This window comes from Vigna unguiculata, chromosome 10 (genome assembly GCF_037176805.1).
Source record: "Vigna unguiculata cultivar grain cowpea cultivar isolate G323 ecotype 2 chromosome 10, ASM3717680v1, whole genome shotgun sequence".
Taxonomy (NCBI): Eukaryota; Viridiplantae; Streptophyta; class Magnoliopsida; order Fabales; family Fabaceae; genus Vigna; species Vigna unguiculata.
Window position 1 is genome coordinate 2757669 of NC_140801.1, and position 24919 is coordinate 2782587.

At 27.8% G+C, this 24919-nt stretch overlaps 3 protein-coding genes across 3 annotated transcripts; 1 reads left to right on the plus strand and 2 right to left on the minus strand.

The window, feature by feature from the left end:
- Window positions 1–2451: 2451 nt before the first annotated feature.
- Window positions 2452–6663, minus strand: LOC114166947 (putative polygalacturonase At3g15720). The gene is made up of 8 exons (XM_085667629.1): window positions 6514–6663; window positions 5387–5521; window positions 4503–4667; window positions 4197–4404; window positions 3585–3666; window positions 3329–3434; window positions 2881–2991; window positions 2452–2679 (listed from the first exon to the last, which is right to left on the minus strand). The coding sequence occupies exons 1-8, from the start codon at window positions 6649–6651 to the stop codon at window positions 2452–2454; spliced, it is 1173 nt and encodes a 390-aa protein (XP_085523755.1). The 5' UTR covers window positions 6652–6663.
- A 1466-nt stretch (window positions 6664–8129) lies between these two features.
- On the minus strand, window positions 8130–11334 carry LOC146881998 (transcription factor bHLH52-like). Its single transcript, XM_085668139.1, has 3 exons — window positions 10987–11334; window positions 8832–9503; window positions 8130–8345 (listed from the first exon to the last, which is right to left on the minus strand). Exons 1-3 carry the CDS (start codon window positions 11332–11334, stop codon window positions 8130–8132), a joined length of 1236 nt encoding a protein of 411 aa, XP_085524265.1.
- A 5920-nt stretch (window positions 11335–17254) lies between these two features.
- LOC114167394 (beta-glucosidase 12-like) lies at window positions 17255–20652 on the plus strand. Its single transcript, XM_028052484.1, has 13 exons — window positions 17255–17416; window positions 18075–18144; window positions 18261–18319; window positions 18416–18491; window positions 18587–18664; window positions 18765–18852; window positions 18961–19216; window positions 19324–19439; window positions 19607–19818; window positions 19915–19946; window positions 20045–20147; window positions 20289–20400; window positions 20481–20652. The coding sequence occupies exons 1-13, from the start codon at window positions 17255–17257 to the stop codon at window positions 20650–20652; spliced, it is 1536 nt and encodes a 511-aa protein (XP_027908285.1).
- Window positions 20653–24919: the final 4267 nt, after the last annotated feature.

The following is a 24919-nucleotide window of genomic DNA, read 5'->3' on the forward strand; positions in this document are numbered from 1 at the left end:
ATGTTTAAATAGTTGTAGCAAATTCTATTGAATGGTTTGATTGAATTACATATGTTTGATTTGGGGATGAAATTGAGATGATAGCGTGAAAATTTTGGAGGATATCTTTCTGTTTATGAAGTGTGGATGAATTGAATTGTAATTTCATATTTGTAAAATATGAAATGGTGGAAGGGGTTGTGAAAAATAAGGCTTTGTGCAATTGAGTTCAAGTTTTACTTTAAAAAAAAATTATTTCTAATCAGAACTGCAAAATTCACATGTTGTGGAAAAATCCACACGTCACCTATAAAACTCGCTAGTGTGAATTCTACATCCTAGAGCCAAATCCCCAGGTTGTGGGAAAATCCAAAAATTACTCGTGGAACTTTTTGTGTGCTTGAATGTTGTGTTTGAATTGTATGGTCATATAATTCCTAAGGAGGAATGGTATGACATGTGAGTCTAGTGTTATGTATTTACTAGGGTCACTCTTTGGAAACTATCCTTACACTCAGACTCATACAAAGGAAGAAGTCTATATGGTGAAGAGGGAAAGATGTTCCTATAACTGGTCTTGGAGTCATGGACTCCATTTCTATTAGGCTATAAGTGAACTCACTTTGTCATAAGAGAGGGGGACCATGTACCATTACTGAAATCTGTACTACTGAGGATTTCATTTTACATGATAAAGCAATGCTTTTAGGGTCCGAGTGAATGCATAAATCTTGATAATTGAGTATAGGACGTAATTATGTAAATGGATGAGAATTATTTTGTAATTTACATGAATTGAACAACTGCTAGTTTAGTTGTAATAGATCTTTATATATTATTTTATATGAATGCCTAAGTTATCATTAGCTTGCTCTCTTTTTGTTTATTGATTGTTTATGTCTTTTTTTGCAATAATCGCTTCTATGGCATGAGCATATATGAGGTTTCAAATTGTGTTGGTGTTAGCTCGTAGGTTGAGGAATGTCTTTGGAGTTTCTATGGCGTGATGTACATAGATATACATGACATGATGTAGTTGATTTGTCTTATTTTATATTTTGTAGAACTTTAATAACTTTTGTATTTTGACTTTAGTTTGTGAAATGACTACATCTACTCTAGTTTGAAAGACTTTTTATATAAATGTCTTTTATCCATACGACTAGGTTTGCTTAATACCTAACTTGTAATGGTTAATTAGTAATAGGCTTAAATATCTTTTTCGTTCTCATTTTCGTAGTGTTTGTTACGGATGATCCTTATTTTTACCAAATATTTAAAATGGTCCTCATTTTCGCAATTCGTGTTTAATTTAGTCCTTTTGTGTGATGTCGTTTAAATCAGTAACGAAGCACTGTACATGTGTCACTATTTGTATTACGTTGAATTGTGGTTCATTAGGTGTATAGTACAGCTGGATTAATAACGTTAAAATTCAAATTTGGGGCAAACTATGCAATTAAGGTTGACGCTGCAATTAGGGATTCTGGTGGGTGGGAGGCGATTTTTGCATCCCCGATTTTCAGAGGAAGCAATTGGACGTGGTGATTTTTGCGTTCAATTTCAAGTTTCCAGATAATCATCATCGACGAGGTAAGTACTTTGCTCTTGGGTTTAGGGTTTTCGGGATTGTTTTGTAGATTGCAATCAGTTGGGGTTAGGGTTTTCGTGATTATGTTTTGGGATTTGCATATCTCCGCATTTACAAATTGGGGTTAATCAATTTCTCATTGAACCACCAACATTGCAGGAAGTGCTACAACACTGTTGCCTCCAACGATTAGAACCAGAGGTAAAGGAAAAATATTGGAACCGTGACATACCTAAACAATGGGATTGCAGGAAGAAGACTGCAGGAAGACACCAACACAAATTGGGAATTGAGGAAGGAATATTGTCAAAATTTCTTCTGCCCAACAATTCATTTTCAAAACCCTAGCTCATCAATTTATCTTCAATTATCTAATTACTATAGTTGTATTGTACACATAATACACCATAATTCAACGTAATACAAACAATGTCATTTGTACACTACTTCGTTACTGATTTAAACGGCGTCACACAAAAGGACTAAATTAAACACGAATTGCGAAAATGAGGACCATTTTAAACATTTGGTAAAAATTAAGATCATCCGTAACAAACACTACAAAAATGAGGATGAAAAAAGTATTTAAGCCTTAGTAATATAAATCTACTAATTTAAGATGTTACAACCGGTAAAGCATATAAGTAGATAATACCATTACTTCAAGCCTCTAAGAAAAAAAAAATGCTTAAAAAATAATTTTTAGCCTTTAGGTCTTCAAGAAGAAAAAATCTAAAAACACTCAAAAAATAAATTTTAAATAAAATTATAATATTTTTTTCACATAAATTATTTCATTAGTAAAAAAATAAAGTCTCATTCTTAAATTTATTTTTTTTCTCCCAAACCTTTGAGGACCATATACAAGAATAAGAAAGATTTCATGGCAATAAGCAAGAACAATTTGGAAGAGAAGATGTAATTGTTCCATGGGCATTTTTGCAGGAACAAGAAGCTGGTTTTCCTTGTTGAGAAGAGACGATGTTATTTCGATCCAATACAATGTTGAAACAACCTTGTGGACCACAATTCAATGTAATAGCTGCATTAGTCATACTTGTTCCACGAAATCCACGAAATGTGATTCCACTCACTTCAACTCCTCCATTCTAATTATCTCAAAAATGCAACTTTAATAAGTAATAAATAAATTAACTAATTTAGGACGTACACTACTCTCAAGTATATGAGTAATAATTAATTGAAGAGATAAAAAAAATGCATATTGTGAAATTACATACTATTTTTTTATAAAATTTAAAATCTTGATTACATTATATCCAAACTTTATGAAATAATTAAGTGAATACCTTTAAAGATTGAGTTGTGTTAGTGTAGAATTGGTTAATAATTATTGGGTTTCGAGTTTGTATCAAATTAATTTCCTGAAATGTGATTCCTCTTGCATAACCTGATCCACCCTGCAAAAAAATGGATAAATATGTAATGTTAATTCTATTAAAATGGCAACAGATAGTGATAAAATATTTAAATTTTCCTTTTTCTTTCTTATATAATTTTTAATGTTCCTTAGAAATTAATTCTCATTTATCAAGCACACCTCTTACTCTAAAAAATAGTAAAGAATTTGAACTCTTTTTCATCTAATTTTAGCTAGTTTACCGTTGTGATAGAGTGAAAAAAAATCCATGACTACTTTATAACAATTAGCAGAGAACTTCGTGTATTTGTTGAAACTTTATGTAATAAAACTTCTAAAAGGCACATAAAAAAAAGGGGAAAAAATAAATCTTATACCGCATATGTCTTAATTCTTGCTCCATTCTGCGTGTTTGTGAAGTTACAATTTCGTACTTGAACTTGTTCCACTGTGTTACTTTTGCCATTTCCCAGGCTCCCAACGCTGATTCACAAAAACATATAACAAAATATATTATTTAACATTTTTATATTCACTTAACATGCTAATTCTTGAATTTCCAACCACATATCTGTTAACTAGATATTACTTGAAAATACACGCAAGTAAAACAGAGTTTTCGTATATAAAAACCTTATTCCATGGCCTGGTCCACAAGCACACCCAGTAACATTGACATAAGAGGAGCCACCACTGATCGCAATGCAATCATCACCTATTTAGAAACACAAATAAAGTTAAAACTTTGCATCTATTAAGTATTTAAAAACACTGTACTAAAAATTATATATATATATATATATATATATATATATATATATATATATATATATATCATAAATATGTTTTTTTCCTCAACATATTTTGAAATTAGTTGATCTTCAAACTTTTGACCTAATTTAGTTTTTAACTTTATAAATGTGTGAATTTTATATTTAGTTTTTTTGAATTATTTACACCATTTGACATATTTCTGCTTCAATATTAGCTAGAAAACATGTTTGAAATGCTAAATAAATTTAACAAAATTTAATTAAGAAGATTAAATTTACGCATTTTCAAAGACGAGAGACTAAATTGATCCAAAATTTTAAAGATAAACTAATTCTAATTTTTACTAAAAATTAAACTATCAAAGAAATATATATATATATATATATATATATATATATATATATATATATATATATATATATATATATATATATATATATGTATGTATGCAAGAGATGAACATTGGTTTACCACATGCTATAGTAGAATCTTTGATCCAGATGTTTTTTGAAGCATAAACATCAATTCCATCAGTGTTGTGAGTGTCAGCAGGAGACTGAATAGTGATTCCAGAAAATGTGGCTCCCACACAATTGTTTATGTTTATGTGAGCTTTTGGACTGTTAATGATGTTTAAGTAGTTAACAGTAAGACCATTGCACGAGTTGAAAGTAATGGCCTTCATCACATCACCCACAAGAATTGGAAAAACATAAATCAGAATCTTAAACCTAATAAAAACTTAGTGAAGACTGTATTATTAAAGAATTCTCTAACCGATGGTCGTTGACAGTTTGTGCATGACCACCATGAAGAACCGAAGCCATCGAGTGATCCTCCAGTTCCATCAACTGTGAGACCATTTACATTTGAGATCAAAATCCAAGCATACTTATATGATGGCCATGCGTTCTTCTCTGCTGCAACTAGTTTCCCCTGAAGCTGCAACAACATTGATCAAACTCTTAAGAAAATTAAAGGATCGTCCATTTTATTAACTCGTAAAATCGTAAAATTATATAATTTTATGTAGTATTTTCAATTCAGACTCTGTGCATGATGTAGCCAGAATAAAATTGTTAGGATCTTAAGAATCATCTATTTTCTAAATTGTTTATTACACCACCTTTTTAGGATGAATAAATTCATTTCAAATAAAGTATAAACTTAATCGATGGTTAAATATAAAAGGGTGAATAAATTCATTTCAAATAAAGTATAAATTTAATCCATGCTTAAATATTATTTTAGTCTAATCTGTTTTTCGTAACTGGAATGCATTTTCTTGAAAATAAATAAATATAATTATTTTTAGTCAATTATGTTTTTTTTTTTTTTTTTACATGTCAAACAGGTCTTGTTCTAATACCGTTTAACAGGTTAATGCTTCAATATGAAAAAAAAACGTATTTAATACGTAAAATATATTAAGATAATTAAGTTAAAAAAATTATATCCATTTTTTTTAATTTTAGAACCAAAATATAACAAAATTTTAAACAGAAATAAAATCCAAATTTACGATAAAATTAAAAAACTAAAATATATTTAACTCATTAAAAATATATCATGTTAGTAAGTTGTAAACAACAAGCCACTTTAATATAATTAAAGTTAATTTTTTTTTTCACTTGCAAGTGTAACATTAACATTAGAAATACCTGAATTTGAATAGTTGAGGCAAGGCAAGGACCCTTTAGCATTAAGGGTGAGAGAAGGAATTGATAATTTGCAGGTATGACTAGAGTTGCCATACCTTTTGCTCCACAACTGCTTTCCCAAGCTTTTAAAAATGCCTGCCACCAATTCACAACAAATATCCTATATATTAAACATCAAGTCAATTGCTCAAAACAAAATAATATTATAGTTTTTTTTTTTTAAATCTAAATCACTTCTTGGTCTTTGTAACTGTTTTTTATATGAATAAATAATATTATTTTAGGGATTTGTAATTATTTTTAGAATATTATATGCTAATATAATGTTGGAGAGAGAAGTGAATATCTTTTGAGATGATAAAAAACCTAACGAGTTTATAATTTGAAGGAGTAGAGTTTATAGGGAGATGATGAGAAAGACTCAACAATATATTCAATATACATCAAATTTTATTATTATGATTTTAATATTATGTTAAGAAGTGCACTTTAAGTTTAACTCAATCTCACGAAATCAACTTGAAAGATAAAGTTTGGACCCACTTATATATTATATTATTTAATCGATGTGAAACTTCTAACAAAGAGTATAATTGTTTCATATAGTAAGAAAAGCTAATTCATGCTATAATACATTTGGTCAAGAATGACTCTAGTAATTTAACATAAAGATTACACATTAAAATTACATTTATGTATACTGTATTAGTTCCCAAAAATTATTAATTAAGATCTGCATATAGTGGTTAGAGCATTCTGGTGCTTCCAATATTTTTCTTTAAAAAAAAATTGACAAAAATGAAAACTACAATCTCAAATTGTTTTAAAATAAAAGTTATTCATTTTATATATTATATTGAAACCTCTTTTAAAGTATATTTCATTTTTTGTTTAATTTTGATCAATTTATTAACTTGTCAATGAAAATATTGACATGATAAATTAGCATTATAACATTGAAAACGTGACATTAATTAACATATTGGTTAAATGTTGGATGTGAAGTCAAAAATATAAATATTACACACAATTGAGATTATAAAAATTGAATTAAAACATACGTATAGTAAAATTAGTAATTACAATTAAGCCTGAAAATTGTAAATAACAAAATAAAAAACACATACCTGTGCATCATCCGATTTCCCATCTCCCTTAGCACCATAGTTTATTATATTATAAAGTCCATTAATTTTGGTTTCATCACAACGTAGGCATGGGGAAATTAAAGCAAGAACAAAAACAAAAGAGATTAAGCTTCGCATGTTTTCACTAAAGGGCAATTTTTTTCTTATTCGGTTGAATTTTTTCTTTGGTAGATTAGGACTGGTGGGGATTGGGTAGAGTTTTGAGTTTTGTGAAGGAAACAGAGGTGTGTGGTTCAATATATATATATATATAAAATTCTTAATTAAAAAAAATATTTATGTAAAAGGAATTTATCTATAATTTTATATAAAGAGATTCCTTCTTTTGTGTCCACATCTCATAATTCCAACTTTACCTTTTACAATGTAATTATTTGTTAATTTGTTTTTTTTTTAAATTAACGTTTACTTTGACAAACTTTTTATAAAATTATTTATTTATCTTCTATTCATCAACAGTTATTTTTTTATATTTTCTTCGTATATTTTACTTTATTTTTGATAAATATAATTTTATTATATTTATTAACTTAATAACATTATAATATCATATATATTTAAAAGATATTTACACATTTGTGTTTGTCTAGTATTTAATAAAGCTTTTGGGAGAACAACAATCACTTTTTTATCATTAATCTTTTATTTCATTGGTTGGGAAAAGCGTTGGCAGGAAAAATAAAACGGTTTTCATAGTTTTTCGTTTTCCTAAACAATAATAAAACGTTAAATTAAAAATGTTAAAGTTGACTAAATTGTGAGATTATATTAGCTTTGAAATATTAATGTTTGACTAAATTATGGTATTATTATACAGTGGGATTGACAATAATACTACAAAAATAAAAACAATTGTTTTTAGGAGTTTTAATTGACGTTTCTAGAAGTCTTAATCCCGATAAAGATTTACTCGCAATTTTTCATTCTTCACAGTCAGAGATATTAGCATGGACTTGCTCCAAGAGATTCATATATTACCACGGTTGGGCTTTCGCCAGGATGAAGATAGAATTAGCTTTCACTGGTTAAGGTTGACTTTTCTTCTTTAGCCATGTCGGAAAGAAACACAAAGATGAAAAACAAGAAACGGTGAAACAAGAAGAAAACAGAATCAAATGAATAAAAATAGGAGAGAGATTCAAAATAGGTTTATAAATTCAACCTTTTGTAAGTAGAAACAATTGTTTTGTCAGACCTCACCTTAAAGAATATATATTCATAAAGATGATTTATGAATATATCTTTTGTTACCTTAAAATATACTGAAATATAATAAATTTTTAAATCAATGTACACGTAATATTATATAATTTAATTTAAACTTAAATTTATTTTCTGCTTACATATCTAGTCAATACTAATATTTTACATTATAATATAATAATTTCCGTAATAGAGATTTAGTGGGAATAATATAAGTAAGAAATAAAGGACAAGTTAGAGAATGTTATAGTGGAAGACAAAAGTTTGAGGAATGTTAACAAAAATATAAGAGTGAAACTAAATTTTTTGCTAAAAAGAGGACACTGTTAACAAAATATCAACAAAAATAGAAAAAAATAAAATAAGGCAGCGAAAAAAAAAAATGCACAGATTTATTCTTGTTTTTCTTTGTTGGCAATGTTTGTCCCAATGAACTGTTTAAGATCTTCAAGTAGAGTAGGTCTTGATCGAAATTCTTCATGATTTGCAAGAGTGAACACTGTTTCTTTTGGCACAAAACACATTTCCTCTTTATATAACTTCTCTTGAACGAAAGAAGAAACAACCAGAGTCTGCAACATTTCAGAAGGAGTTTCTGCGTTATCTTTCTGCCAAAATTAGCAAACTATTAGTTTGAATCAGAGAAAATAATGATAAAACAATTCAAAGCACTGATTTGATCATTGAGTATTTTTTTTTTTAATTCTTGGAATCAGATTTAGAAACTTGTTTTATAACGAAAAATAAAAACAAAATAAAAAAGATAGAATAATGTAAAAAAGAATCGACAGGTACATTTCATATACACAAAGCAGTTACATAATAAAATCTCTTTTGACCATATCCTCTTCCATTAACCGATTCCTTAAATCTCGCTAATACATCCAACCAAAAGCAACCTTGACACAAAAATTGGTCACAAAATAGTGAAGTACAAAAAACTGACAAAATCATCATTGCAAATCTAAGACGCATCAAAACTTACGCATGCACAATGACAACAATGTAATTAACACCTAACAAAAATCACTACAAACGCAATGAGCAAAAACATATTCATTTGACAAATAATATAACTCAGTGATAATCTATACCTCAAGTGAATTTGTGAGTTCAAGCATCATAACTTGAACTTGAAGGTACTTAACATACTTTGAAGCTGCACGAAGCATTTCAGCTGTGTTCATCTTTGGTCCACCAGGAACCAACTTTCCAAGTTGCTGCGTCTTCTCAGTTATCTTTCTTCTCCTTTCTCGTGCCGCTACGCTTTGTGGAGATATCGTTCTCTCCTTTTCTTTCTTCTCACACGTAAGATCCACACAGTCTGCAAACTCACCTGATATTTGTTGTTGCAGTTCCTCTATGCGTGAAGAGTAGAAATTGTCATAAGGCACAACAAATTCATTTGCGTAACTGGGTGACAGTGTAGTTTGTGTTGTGAGTTTTTGCACTTCACTCTCACAGCAACACTTTTGGCGTTTTGCAGATTGGAGAAGAGTATGTTCTTGAGGAGTTGGAAAGATGTTAGGATGAGGAAGAGAAATGAAAGGATCATAGAGAGGAGGGTCAATATTTGAAGGGTAAACAGAACCACCAATTGGGTCAATGTAGTTCTCAGAAGAACCGCTTGAAAGAAAAAGGTTTTCATCGGAGTAAGAGTAAACTAGTTGTTCCGGCATGAGTTCGTGGAAGTTTGTTTCCGAGGTTGGAATTTGAACAGTGTCCCAGTTGAAGAACGTGCTCGGAGACATCATGAAAATCAACCTCTGCAAATGAAGATAAACCTTGTGATATAGAAGAAATGGTAGCAATTAGTAATTCAACATAGTATAACTGCTAAAGTTAGAAGTAAATGTTTGGAGAAGAAAAAGAAAGAAATAACAAGACAGAAAACACTGTAAGTGATTGACCTAATAGGATGTTGTGGATTTGAGTTTTTGAGAAGAAAATGACTGTGAAGATTTATTGTGTGGGAGATAATTCAGGGGAAGTTGCAAGCGGTTACTGAGAATGGCTTCTAAATTTATTCACCTATTTATTTTTACATTTTACATTTACTCTATTCATTATATTTATTTTATTTTTCATTTTGATACAATTTCAGTACTTAGTTTTCAGCAATTTATTGGTTCTGATTAAGACATTTTTGTTTTTAAACAGAAAATTCGTGGTTGCATATTCAAAATTCTGGGAAGGAATTGTGTTAAAAAATTGTTGATGACAGGCATACCAACTTATTTATTTCTAATTACTTTACGTGTTCTTTTATTTTAGATTAATTATACTTTTATGACTTTGTTAAGTACTATGTGATAGGACAATGTAGTTTAGAAAATGAAAAGTAATGAAAGTAGTTCATTATTACAAAATTGACTAATGCAAATTATGCTTAGTTTTACATTTTGTTAAACATTTTTTTTTCACAGATTAAAATAGTTAATTTTGCAAGCAAACGTTGTTTTGTACTTTATTCTTTAAACTGTTTTTTTTTATTACAAAGGATCGAAACTATTTGAAAACTTAATTTAAGATATATTATACATTCCGGAATTAATTAATATACTCTTTTTTCTTATTTAGTTTACATGTTTTGTCAGGTAACCCATATGATATAATTAATGTAGACAATAAACCTCACCTGAAAAAAAAACAACTTCTTTATTCATTGTTGTTCTTGTTGTTCATTCATAATACACAGTATAATTTATGGACTCACAATTTCTGACCGTTGTACTCTCAACGGCTACAAACAATTATAAACGGCTAAAAACGACTAACTTATTAATTACCTAGACTCCAACGGCTAATGCATTAATTACCCATAATGACTAGTTTCTTATAATGGCTAGTTACTAATAATGACTTTACATTTAAGTTTATTAAAAACTCAACAAAACTCCCCCGTAAACTTAAATGTTCTTTTATTATTCGTCTTCGTTCCTCTGTTCTTCATCTCAGCTTCCCACGTTCAATAACTCTTCTCACATTGTACTTTCCCTTTCATGAATAGTCAAGTTAGTCACTTTCTTCATGGCTGACTTCGCTTTCATTTTGTCTGTGGTCGACCTGTAATTCACTTTCCCTGTGGCTAACTTGTTATATACACTCTCAGTTTTTGCATTCTTAATGGTAGACTTGTTTTTCTCTTTGGCCGACTTGTTACTCATTGTTTTTTGTCTTTGTGGTCGACTTGTCATTAACTGAGTTCTTGTCAATAGGCCGACTTCTTTTTAAAAGATTAGACCGCACCCACTTATTGTTGTGCTCAATCTCCTCAATCTCTTCATCAATTTCAAGTCGCCACTTCTCATCTTGCACCTCCATTGCAGCTCTCAGATCCTTCTCAATTTGTAACTGTTCTTGTAAACTTGAAACATCTTGTTCAAGTTTCAAGCGCCGCTTTTGCAAAGCTTGTTTCCTTCTCTCCACGCTTGTTTGTAGAATTGAATTGTCTCTAACCTCCTTTTCAACTCTTTGTTGCAAATCTCTTTTTGCAATCTCTAACCTTTGAATTACAAGCTCTTCTTCTTCAAATTTTGAGCTACTTGAGCTTTTCACATGCTCCATTGAGCTATCTGAGTACTCCACTTGCTCCATCGACTTAACTGAGCTATGTAGGTGCCCTACCAAGTTTACTGAGTTAGCCTCATGCTCCACCAATGTGTTCAAGGTATCTACATGCTCCACGCATGCCTCACCATCCTATGCAACCTACTCGGTTGTCTTGCCGAGCTATCCACACTACTCGTCTATCTTATTGAGTTATCAACTATACTTAACCTTTTTGTTGAATTCTCCATGCTACTTGGTCTTGTTGCCGAGTTTACCATTTGCTTATGCTCGCCCCCCGAGCTACATGCTATCATCAACAACGTCGCTTCTTCTTTACCTTCTTTTGTGAGGTTAATCATCTCTTCTTTCCTATTTTCAGATCGACAATTTTAGCAAAATGTCCAAACTTACCACAACTGAAACACTTGTCCGAGTAACATTCCTTTCATAATGGCCATATTTTCCACAATTCGGCTAGCGGGCAACGTCTCTTCGTTTCTACTAAGTTGATTCGCCACAGTTTCAACTCGAGTAATGTACTCGACTACTCCTTTTGTCTCCTTCATCTTCATTCTCTCCAATTCGCCTCTAAGTGTTTGAAGTCACACCTGTTTCACTCGGTCATCTCCCTTATATATCTTCTCCAATATGTCCCACACTTCTTTTGAAGATTTAGCACTTACAATCTTCTCAAAGTCGGACTCATCCACATCTTGGTACAGGATGTACAAAGTTGTCGTGTCCTTCACACGTACTTCTTTCAGCACTTTCAATTGCGCATTTGACCAACCTGTAGTGTTGGTTGGTTAATCGAAACCATCTTAAACCACCTCCCAATTTTCTTGGGAGCCAAGAAAAGCCTTCCTTTTTAGACTCCAATTGTCATAGTTGACAGACTTTGTCAACTTGGGCAGGGAAACACTGTTTGTAAGACTGACCATCTCACTCTCTTTTTTCTCAAACAATTAGCTCTCGAACTCTCTTTTTCCAAGCACTCAAGCTCTCTAGGTCTCTCTTTTTTCCACTCAGACACTCAAGCTAACTGGCTCTTGATACCACTTTGTAGACAATAAATCTTCTCACTTGTGAAAAAACTTTATTCACCTCTTGTTGTATTTCATTCATACAATACACAACTCAACGGCTATAAACGACTAATTTATTAAGTACCTAGACTCCAACGGCTAGTGCATTAATTATCCATAACGACTAATTTCTTACAACGGTTAGTTACCAATAATGACTAATACGTTTAAGTTTATTAAAAACACAAAAATTAACCCTTCCATTTCTTAAAATACTTATATTAATTTACTTTATATAGCATTTAATTAAACATATTTACATAATTTTATAATATTTACTCAAATTTTATGAAATTAAAAGATTAAGACAGCTAGTCGTTTGTCATAGTCAACAATATCGATACATATTACTTTCAACTCCAAGTTTTATTAGAAAAGTCAAAATGAATTCGTGAAATAAATTTTAAAAGAAATTATGTAATTTTTTTTAGTATTAATAATTCTTAATAGTGATCATTTAGAACTAACACATATTAATCTGATTTAATAAAATTTAATGCTTGATTAACAGTACACAAAAATATTTTCTGATGATGGTCAGTACCTATTTATCAGAATTTTTGTTTTCAGAAAAATAATGACTCAAAGCTTCATGTGAATAATGTGAGATCAAAATATTTAATGTGTCGATTGTGACAAAAACACAACAAATCAATTCTATAATTCTACCAACCGCAACATGAAACTTTCATCTCATCTTACCTTATCATCCGTGAAAGTCAGAATTGAACATACAGTTGTATCAATATTTTAAGAATAATAGTTTTATAGATGTGTTGATGTAGTTATTTTTTAGTTTTTATGGATGAAAGTAAAAAAATATGTAAATAATGTTCATGCTTTATGTATTTGTTTTATAGTTACTAAAAGATCCTTTCCATCTAATAAACTCCGTTTCAAAATATAATTTTATTATAATATTATTGAGTTAATTTGTTATATTTGAAGAAATTTTATGCATTAGAAAATGATATTTTTTAAATTATATTATTTTAATAAATAATTTTCTATAGGTTAAATTCAATAATTTTATTAAAATTTTGATTCTTTTACTAGAATATCTAATATTATGCTAAAAATGAATAATTAAAAAATTAAAAATATTATATATTATCTGAAAAAGATAAAATAAAAAACATAATTAAACTTTTTTCTTTTATAAAATATAATACAAATTTAAGGGATAAAGAATTAATTTTTTTATTAAATATAATATTATAACGGTTTAAATTTAGACAACAAAATATTTTATTTATATGAATAGTTCAGCTCAGACCATATATTTTCCAAACAAGAATGTAACTATTAATTTACATAAACATTTGGAAATCTTATAAATTAAGATGATTTAATATATAATTATAGTGGGTGTCGAATAGCTAATTATATTAAGCAAATTTATTGTTTTATAAAGATGTTTTAATTCGTGAGGTTTATTTTTCCTAGTAAATTTGTTTTTCACTCTCAAAATACACAAATAAAACTGGAAACCTAAGTTCTTATATACTCGTGCAGTAACTGAAACGTGTTCAGAGTTCATATTCAGATGAATCCGAACATAGAAGTAGTGGTGCTAACTCTCTTATGCACCGAGCATCGAAGTACCCGTGGTAACTCTCTTATTTTAGTTGATGATTATGGTAACATGTTTGATAATTTGTTTGAATGAATGCAAGTAGAATTAGGGCATGCTAAAATCTGTCTAAAGTACCTTATTCGAACTAAAACACACACAAATGCAAGAAAATGAGTTAGGGATGGTTAATGCGTGAATAAAAATGCATTATACAATCAATTAAATGTATTACATATGCAAACATGAATCGAAACCCGGAATTAAATCTAAAATCAAGCAATTCAAAAGTACCTGAACCTTAATTAATTAAACTATTTGTTAGAATAAATTTCACTAAATTCTACTTTCAATGTAATGCGAATTTAGTTTTGAAGGTTAATGGAAACATGTAAAGCATAGAGATAACAAAACTATGCAACCGAAACTGACAGAAACCAAAGATGATACAATCCTGTCCAAAAGAAATCGTTTCTGAGTTTAGATCCTTAAAAAGCAAAAAAAAAATCAGAAAAGAATTAAGGGTTCTACCCCAAGAATCCTAATTAGCTGAAATAATTTATATTCTACTTTTGAATGTGATGCAAATTTGAGTTGTGAAGGTTAATGGAAACATGTAAAGCATAGAAACAACACAATTATGCAACAAAAATGGATAGAAACACATGATTCTTGATTTTACTATAATTATCATCTTATGAATTATTTAAAAATTTATTTAAATATTTGAATACTAAAAAAAATAAATAAATAATTTTTGTAGGTGAATTGGTGAGCCAACTCACTTAACTCACCAACCCGTGGTGAGTTGAGTCGGATTACAAAATTTCTGACTCACCAGAAAATGAGTCGGATTGGGTTCACTCATTTTTAACCCGACTCGTGGTGAGCCAACCCATGTAGCCGAGTTGCCTACTCTCATTCCAAAAACCGAAAATCAGAGGAATGTAGGAAGAAAATATGTTTGAATATGAATGTTGATAATTTATTGTAACCTTAGTTTGTTATTATGATAATTTGTTGTTGGGTGAATTTTAGTTTTCCTTTTGAAATTTAATATCGAAATCATATATTATCTCCGATTTGAAAACAAAATCATATATTTTTTTAATTAATGTAAAAGAAGAGAATACTAATAATGTACATTACAAGAATGTATTTTAGCGTACTAAAATATGCGTTGGATTGCGGTATTGAATCTTGAATTAATTAATTGATATAGTAGTTTCTACTATCTTTCATCAAACAAGTGCAAGTTGGTTATCTGTACCACACAGAATTTAGATTTTTTTATTAGTTTTTCCTGTGTTGGTATTTTGTTGCACCTTTAAGATACATTGATAGGTATAATTCTTATCTTTTAAAACATTAAAAAGTTAAAATATCAATATCAGTATATTTTTAATGTTTAGTAAAATCTAACAAAAAAAAATATAGATTCGTACCACAGACTTAGCTCTTATGTCATCATTGTGGAACACGAAACAGGCTCAATATCTGTCTCTTCAAATCAGCACATTTGATAAAGCTGTGATAAAGGGATCATAACCTAAATCTCTTTAAAGATAGAACATAAATTTTATCTTCAAATTCATCTACATACTCTATCTCAAATTTATCTTCTCAAAACAATACACGAGAAAGGGTCAGAAAAATTAAAAAGATCTCCTAAATACAATAAAAGAATTAAAATAAATATCTTAAACACGTAGTTATTTTCTAAAAAAAATTAACATAAATGTAATAAAATATATTTTATTTTTTCAAAAATAAAATAAAAACTGATTTGTGAATAAAAAAAGTAAAAAATCAAATTAAATAAATTTCACGATCAAAATACTACTTAAGTCTTAGACTGAAATATAGGTAATAATATATTTATTATTATTATTATTAATAAAAATTATTAATACTATTAACGAAAATTGTGATTAATATATGTTAAATTATTATAATTAATGTATCTTAATAATTAATATGTATTAAGTTATTATAATTAGTATATATTAGTAGTTAACGTATATAAAATTATTACAATTATTGTATATTATTATACATAAATATTTGTGAGCTAATATTACAAATATGAACATTTTATTATTAAAAATAACTTGTAGCTTTTATAATTTTGTAATATTCTTAAGTGATAATTAAAGTGATATTTTCTACAAAAATTTATAAATTTCATTATAATTTGATATAATTCACAAAATATTTATGGTTGTTGTTTATATAAGTTATTATTACTAGTGTAATTAATATATATTAAAATATTTAAGTTTATATATTTATTTTTTGTGATTAATATATATATTATTATATGTGCAACTTTAAGTATGAAAATTTTATTATTGAAAAAAAAATCATAATTTCATTATAAGAGAATTGGGAAGTATTATTTATTATTAAATTATTAAAGAAAAAGAATGAATTAACTTTAATATAAGATTTTATTTAAAAAATTAATTTTCTAAATATTGATAAATTAGTTAATCTAATTGATTGAAAACTATATCTTTACGGTGATTTTGTTATAGATATTATATTTATTATGATAAGGAATCAATATGATATGGGTACAATTTTGAATTGAGTACCAGACTATAAATTATATCTTTTAATTTTTCCAAAATTTGATAAATTAATTAATCTATTAAATAACTATGTCGATGGAAAATTATATCTGTATAATAATAATTTTATAATATTATATTTATAGATATATGATAAGCAATCAATACGATCGATATGATTAGAATTGAATTTGAGTGCCAAACTATAAATTATATCTTTTAATTTTCTAAAAAATAATCAATTAGTTATATGTTGATTGAAAATCACTATACCTGTATAGTGATTTTCTTATAAATATTATTTAGATAGATAGATGATAAAGAATGAATATCATTATTGTTACAAATTGAATTGAGTACCAAACTATAAATTATATCTTTTTATTATCTAAATCTTTATTGTAGAGTTCAAAACCTATAAATAGATACTAATGTTACAGATACTACTCACTCAATATTCATATACACTCATTCGTTAGCTATTCATAGAGTTAAAGAAATTTCTTGAGATTGATATTTTCTGAGTCTTCATCTTGGAAGATCAAACTCAACTTTCTGCAGATCTCACTCTTTCCACTTCAAGATACCAACGTTGTTTCAGGTTAGACGAAAATCAATTTCAATAATTGTTTATCTCTATATTTATAATACTTACAAAGTTTTCGAGCATTATGTAAGGAAACGTTAACACGGAGCATTTGTTCATTAAGCAGAAACAGTGTTCATCACTGAAGATGGCACGCAAAGGGTTCATTCTGTTGGTGTTCTTCGCTCTAACCACACTCTCGTCGATTGGTTTTGCGCAACACCACTCATCTGTTGCTGAAGTTCTTTCTCTGAATCGAAGCAGTTTTCCGACCGGCTTCGTTTTCGGGACAGCATCCTCGGCTTATCAGGTAAATGTTTTCTTATCACAGACCTACATGTATACGAGGGTTGACAAGCACACTTTATTTTGTTAACATTATTACTAAGTGTTTTAATACACTCCATAAGTTTCACATAGTTTAGGAGACATGTCTTTCAGAAACAAAACTAGGACAAAATAATTAACAATGTACTCGAGTCGGATTGGAAAACAAAATACATGAAAAATTTCATTTTGTCCCCTTAATCTTTTATATTTATCTCTTCAACATATCGTGTCCACTAACAGCCTTAATTCCGCTACTGCTTATCAAAAAAATCCTTTACATTATTACTCAAAAAAATTCATATTTTCTACCAATTTTGTTTTAAAAATTTTTTCGTAGAAAATACTTACAAATTTTGTTGTAAAAAAAAATTTGCAAGAAATTGCTACCATTTTTTTACAAAATATTTTATATAAAATTTTTCGTAACAAATTTTGTAAGAATTAATTGCAAATTTTATAATTTTATAGAAAATAATTACCCACAAAGAAATTATTTATCAATTAAAATTCTTAGAAAAAATTGCAGAAAAAATTTTTTCTTACAAATTTTTTGATTAATTTGCAAAAAACAATCTCATGTAATATACTTTCAAACCTTGAATTGTTTTCTTATGTTTCTCCATCATATCTACGTATAGTACGAAGGTGCAGCAAACGAAGGTGGGAGAGGACCAAGTATATGGGATGCATACACTCACAAATATCCAGGTTTTTTTTAAAATTTTTTATTGTGTTTTAATCTCTAATATGATATCATTTTGTTGTACTTTTTAAACTTAAAAATAATTGATAATAATCTGATTATATATGTGTAATACTTGCAGACAAGATAAGGGGCGTAAGTAATGGAGATGTAGCTGTTGACCAGTATCATCGCTACAAGGTAAATTTTAAATTTTAGTGATGACAACAAGAAACCAATTATCTCTCTTCCTCAAAGTAATTAATTATTTTTGGATGTTTTTCATTTATATAACAGGAAGATATTCAGATAATGAAGAATATGAATTTGGATGCATACAGATTTTCCATCTCTTGGTCTAGAATCCTACCAAGTGAGATCAAAGTTGATGAACAATTTTTGTTTTTGAAATTATTGTAGTTGGATCTTTCACGTTATAACGATTTCAATCTTGTTGTTCATATACAGACGGAAAGCTGAGTGGAGGTGTAAATCCGGAAGGAATCAGATATTACAACAACCTTATCGATAATTTGCTAGCCAACGGTAACATTCATCTTTTACTCTCTTGTTTTTTGTTTTTTTTTTAATTATTAAATTTTACATTGTATAGTAAAATGACAATACATAAATATTAATATTGCAGGTATAGAACCATACGTGACACTTTTTCATTGGGATCTTCCACAAGCTTTGGAAGAAGAATACGGAGGTTTCTTAAGTCGTCGCGTTGTGTAAGTTATACAAAAATTATTACTTATTTTTGCTTTTCTAAATCTGGTAAATTTTATACTAAATTATCATTTTAAAATAATAACTTTGTTGTATTCTTGATTTTTCAGAGATGATTTTCGAGACTATGCAGAAATTTGTTTCAGATACTTCGGAAACAGGGTTAAATATTGGATTACTCTGAATGAGCCATGGTCTTACAGTAACAGTGGGTATGCAGTTGGGAGTTTTCCACCAGGTCGATGTTCTAAATGGTTAGATTCAAGTTGTTTCGGTGGTGACTCAGGAACAGAACCTTATATAGCTGCACATAATCAACTACTTGCTCATGCATCCGCTGTACATCTCTACAAGAAAAAGTTTCAGGTTTTTTTAGCTTCTATGAGAGCTTTTAAATCTTCATATTTCATAACAATTCCACATTGTTGTAAGAGCTCAAGTATTATGGTATAACACTCTTATTATTTATGCAGAACACTCAGAAAGGAGTCATCGGCATAACACTTAATTCTAATTGGTATGAACCATATTCAAATAGCCAAGCTGATAAAGACGCCGCAATTCGAGCAGTTGAATTCATGTTTGGGTGGTAAGTTCTTAAGTCGGTGAGATAACTAAAAATTATTTGGATTATGTCTTAATATTTTCGTGTACACGTAGGTCTGTCACTGAGAAAACATATGAGTAGTCGTAATTTCTTTTGTTTCCAACCATTCTCAAATTTGATATTTTCATATGTGACAATGATTATTATAGGTACATGGAACCGTTGACAACAGGAAAATATCCAAAAAGCATGCGTTGTCTGGTTGGAAAACGGTTGCCAAAGTTTTCGAAACATGAAGCAAAACTTGTTGCTGGTTCAATCGATTTTGTTGGACTAAACTATTACACAACTTATTATGCTGCCAATGCATCCAAAGCCAACAAACCTAGTTATACTACAGATGCTAATGCCAAAGAAATAAGTGAGCAAAACCTTTTATGTATCAATTATATTTAAATTATAAATGTTAAGAATATATATGAAAATCACATTTTTCTTTGGTTTTCATTTGCCACAGCAATTCGCAACGGAGTTTCTATTGGTCCACAGGTATGTATATAATTTGTTCATGTCAAATTGTAGAAACATGTCATTATTATAGTTATTTATTGGTTTTTCTATAACTTGATTTGTAATTATACTTGCAGTTTGGTCCAAGTTGGTTATATGTCTACCCCAAAGGATTTAGAGAACTGTTGCTTTATACCAATAAAGTATACAACAATCCTTTGATCTACATCACAGAAAATGGTAATTATATCAAAATTCATTTTTATTATTATCTTCAAAATACATAGTGAATATTTAAACAAAATTATTCAAAATATATAATTTTACTATATATGTGATTCTTGTTCTAACATATGAATGTGTATTACTTTTTATTTACAGGAATGGGTGATATTTACACTGATCCAACATTATCTGTTGAGGAAATGCTTCAAGATACTTACAGAATTGATTATTTTTACCGCCATCTTTATTATCTACTCTCAGCAATCAGGTAATTAATACATCATTTTTTTTCACACAATAATATTTATTTTTCTTAAATCTAAATTTTTTTTTTGTTGAATTTATAAGGGATGGCGTAAAAATAAAAGGATACTTTGCATGGTCATTGTTGGACAACTTTGAATGGAAAGATGGCTACGTAGTGCGATTTGGATTAAACTTTGTGGATTACAAAAGTGGTTTAAAGCGACATGCCAAACAATCTGCAAAATGGTTCAAAGCTTTTCTTCAGAAAGATTAGATTATTTTAGGGAATTATAGTATTTATATTACACACTATTAGACTTTACAATTTGTCTTTCATGTAATGCTAATTTTATTTCATTTAATAATATTCAATAAAGTGTGTGTTATTATTATTTTTTAGTTAATGTAATGAAGCTTATTTAATATTTCCTTCAATCCTTTGATATGTGTTGGAAAACAATATTAATTAGATGTTTTTATTATTTGTACTCTTATCGTAAGGTAAAATAGAAAATTTCACACATATTTCATTAAAATAAAAAATATATTATATTTTCTTTGTTTTTCTAAAAGAAATTCCAACAATTAAACAATCTAAAATATATAATTTTTGTATAATAAAACACACCTAGTACGTATTATTTCAATCCATATCTAATAAATGTTTTTATTATATAATATATATATATATATATATAATATAAAATAAAATAACATAGCAGTCATAACTAAACTGCCAATACTTATTTATTTCATTTTAATATTATCATAACAAAATCTTAAAATACAAAGAGAGTAAGAGTGAATTACTTATTCAATTTAACTTATAAAATGTTAATATGGATAAACTAAATATTCAATTCAACATATAAAAAACAATATATGTATAAGACTAGCTTGGGAATAATATTAAGAGACTAATATAAATATCATCTAGGAATATCATATAATAAAGTAATTATTTTTACTGAATATTAGACAAGCAATGGCGACAAGGTTACTTAGACCTTTATTTGGAGAATGTCACGACGTGATACGGATATCAAGTACTTATATTTTTACTTTGGAATATCAAACACTAAAAAAAAAAAATGTTTCATTAATAATAAATTTTAATAATCAAAACTTGTTAGTCACTCTAACCAATTTAAATATCAATTTATAAAATAAAATAAAAAATTATAATTGATTACTAAATTGGTCATTAATTAATTAGAAACTAATTTAGACATCAATTCTTTTAATTACAAAAACATTAGTAACTAATATTTACTAACTAATTTTTTTTATAACTAAATTTAGATACAATTTAAAGATTAATTATAAATTTTTATTCATAATAATAATTATTTTAATAATTAATAATTTTTTATATTACAAATGGGTATCTAAATTAATTATTATAATAACTATTACTTTTTATTATAAAAATTATTTGTTAAAGAGATATTTTTTGTAATTAGACGACGAGAGTGATCGTACTCATATCCAAAAGTGTAAAGCAATAAAACATATCTTTCAAAGAAAAAAATGTTTCAAGTACAAGATGACGTTTGTGACCATACAAGAGCTTTACTTTTCATGGGATTCCAAATTAGACGTACGGTTATACAAATACCCAAAATGAAAAGCAAGAAGTATTTCTTCATTTTTTATTTCGTAAACTTTTTGTATTTATTACTATGAAAAATATTTATTATTATTATTTTTATAGCATATTTTTATTTTTATTAAAAGTTGTATGTACATTTGAAAATATGGGATGCTGAACAATTAAAGGAGTGAAAGTATGAATAGTGAAAATAAATGTTGTGAAAAAAGAGCCCAAAACTTTAAAAAGTGAGAAAATTATAAGGAAGGGTGTATGAATAAAACATGCTGCGCAAACAGCAAAAGCACATATTCAAACCAATGAGTGTAGTCCAATAGTACACAAAAAGTAGTATGGGAATGACAACAATTTTTTTAAAAATTCGTGGGACTTTTTGACTCACACTTGGACTATTCCCAACAGAACCCTAGTTATAAGAATTTTTGTTTTCAGATAAATAATGAATCATAGTGTCATGTGAATACTGTGAGATAAAAATGTGGAATGTGTCAATTCTAACACCCACAACATGAAATTTTTACCTCACTTTAGCTTATAATCCAAGTATCAATGCCATATTCATAATATAATATAATGTTAAAAAATAGTTGTATAAGTGTTATGGAGTTATTATGGTGGAAGGAAAAGTGTAAATATATGTTTATGTCTTTGTTCACGGTTGCTAAAAGAATTCTTTATATAAGACTAAATTCAGATCAAAAATATAGTTTTAACATTATTACTATTTTTTGCTGCGATATTATTAATATTAGTTTATTGTATTCAAATAAATCAACTCATAGCATGGTGAGCTATAATTACTTACTCCTATTCTTATTTTATTCTTATGTTTTAATAGAAAATGACATATTTTTCAAAATATATTTTGTTGAGACACCATTCCTAAGCAATGTTATTGGACTAATATCTTATTATATTATTTTCTATATTTTCTTTTCAATTTTAAATGTTTTTGTTGTGTGATGTAATATATTATTCTTCAATTATAAATTTTACTAAATCAAACATAATATATCTGTTACCTGATTATAAGAAATAAGATAAAATAATATACATAATTAGTTAAGTTGTTATTTTTATTTTTTATAATATAGGATACAAATTTAAATGATATATAATTATATTTTCATATTAAATACAATATTGTAATGGTTTAATTGTAGTGAAAAAAATATTTTATTTACATAAATAAATATTTGATATCCATCATATATTTACACAAATATTTGATAAATAACATATTAATATAACAAATCAGTTTTAAACTTAATATATTTATTTATATTAAGAATGAAATTGACCTTCAAACTTCAAGCGGGGTGAAGACAAGATTTTCAACCTAGATTCTGTAAAAAAAAATGACAAATAAAAATCCAAAAGTATAAAAAAGTGAGAACATAAAGATTAGGTTAGGGTTGTTATTTAGTACTTTTGAGTAGTGTTCCATTAATCTTGCAAGCACCGATCAAAGCAATGGATGTTTAGTCATTACTTCATTTAAACTATTGTATTATCTCTTAGTTAAGCATGCATTTTATTTAAGTTAGACTGTAATTTTACATTCAGTTTTGCAACATATTAGCTCTAGGTTTCATAGTAGTTAGTCGATTAATATTATGTTTCTCTCAAGTCTTTGCACAATAATAATTTTTTGCATAAATCTTCATTTCTAGCCCTAAAAAATGTTAAGTTTTGTGTTATACATTGTTAAAATAGTCTACTTTAGTTTGTTGAGTTAATTCATAGTCTTGAGTTGTTTCTATGTGTTTGAATTGAATGTGTATTAGTTTTGAATTGAGTTGTTAAAACAGTCAAGTAATTTTAAATGAATTAGTTTCATTAGTTTAGCACATTAAAATTGCTTTTATTTCAATTTTATTGTTTATCTTATATTGCATTGATCCTTATATTTTCATTAGTATGAATGATTAATTCAAGTTTAGACGATAAAAGTTGTCACCAATGACAAAAAAGTTTTTCGGATCTAGTTCTCTCGCTAAACAAGGTACATTAGACGTCGGACGATTACGTATTTTTCTAGTCAACGCAAGTTTAGTAAAATTGAATTTTCCATTTATATCATATAGTTCTTTCATTTGACCATTGTGATCCTTGTTTGGATCAAGCTGAAATTTTGACGTTTGATCTGTATCATATAATTCTTTCATTTGGATCAAGTTGAAATTTTTACATTTGATCTGTATCACGTAGGTAGAGATGTATTTCATGCATGTTTGTTGTCTTTTGTTGAGTTGTAATGATACTTTTGTTTTGAAATTGGTGAAGATGTGTGCTAAGTTAAACGCACCGGGCATTATCTAAAATTGTATTTTCAGTGCAACTATAACAGATGTGACTGAAATTTATTTGGATAATTGAATGAGTTAAATTGTGTATTAAAATTTTTTAAAATTTATAGTTCTTACAAAATAACTTAGTAGCATCCTTGATAGGAGTTACATTGTGGAACATTGACTTCTCTATGTTTGGGTATCAAATAGTTGGGTTTTTCTTTTTACACCTCCAAGCATTTCTTTTGCACCTCCAAAATTTTTTTAAATTTCCAAAATATCCTTTGACTATTTAAGGAAACTCACGAACATCACACCCCTAAAATTACTTTCGGAAGTCGACTATAACTTCCGAAAGTCGACTTCCGAAATTCAAAATTTATCACCGAAAGTCGACTCCCGGAAGTTGAAAATCATTACCGGAAGTCGACTTCTGAAAACAAAAAACATTACCGGAAGTGGACTTCCGTAAGTAAAAAAGTTAAATGATTTTAAATATTTTTAATTCTTTCTCAAGTGTATATTTTCTAACTTATTTTATTTTATTTTTTAAAAACATATAAAAAATTATAAAACATATAAATTTTTAAAAAAATTACTTTAAAAATTAAAAAAAATAAGTAATAAAAATATTAAAT

Bases quoted from the DNA above. Each gene is read 5' to 3' on its own strand.
- LOC114166947 (XM_085667629.1), bottom strand. From the start codon at position 6,651: ATGCGAAGCTTAATCTCTTTTGTTTTTGTTCTTGCTTTAATTTCCCCA. The intron at 4,668-5,386 runs GTATTTCTAATG...ATGTTGTTGCAG, and splicing joins CCTCAACTATTCAAATTCAG to CTTCAGGGGAAACTAGTTGC. The intron at 3,435-3,584 runs GTTTTTATATAC...TTTGTGAATCAG, and splicing joins GGACCAGGCCATGGAATAAG to CGTTGGGAGCCTGGGAAATG.
- LOC146881998 (XM_085668139.1), bottom strand. From the start codon at position 11,334: ATGGAGCAAGTGGAGTACTCAGATAGCTCAATGGAGCATGTGAAAAGC. The intron at 9,504-10,986 runs GTGCGGTCTAAT...CTTCATTTGCAG, and splicing joins TTGAGCACAACAATAAGTGG to AGGTTGATTTTCATGATGTC. The intron at 8,346-8,831 runs GTATAGATTATC...TAATTTTGGCAG, and splicing joins AACTCACAAATTCACTTGAG to AAAGATAACGCAGAAACTCC.
- LOC114167394 (XM_028052484.1), top strand. From the start codon at position 17,255: ATGGCACGCAAAGGGTTCATTCTGTTGGTGTTCTTCGCTCTAACCACA. The intron at 18,145-18,260 runs GTTTTTTTTAAA...TAATACTTGCAG, and splicing joins ATACACTCACAAATATCCAG to ACAAGATAAGGGGCGTAAGT. The intron at 19,440-19,606 runs GTAAGTTCTTAA...TGATTATTATAG, and splicing joins GTTGAATTCATGTTTGGGTG to GTACATGGAACCGTTGACAA.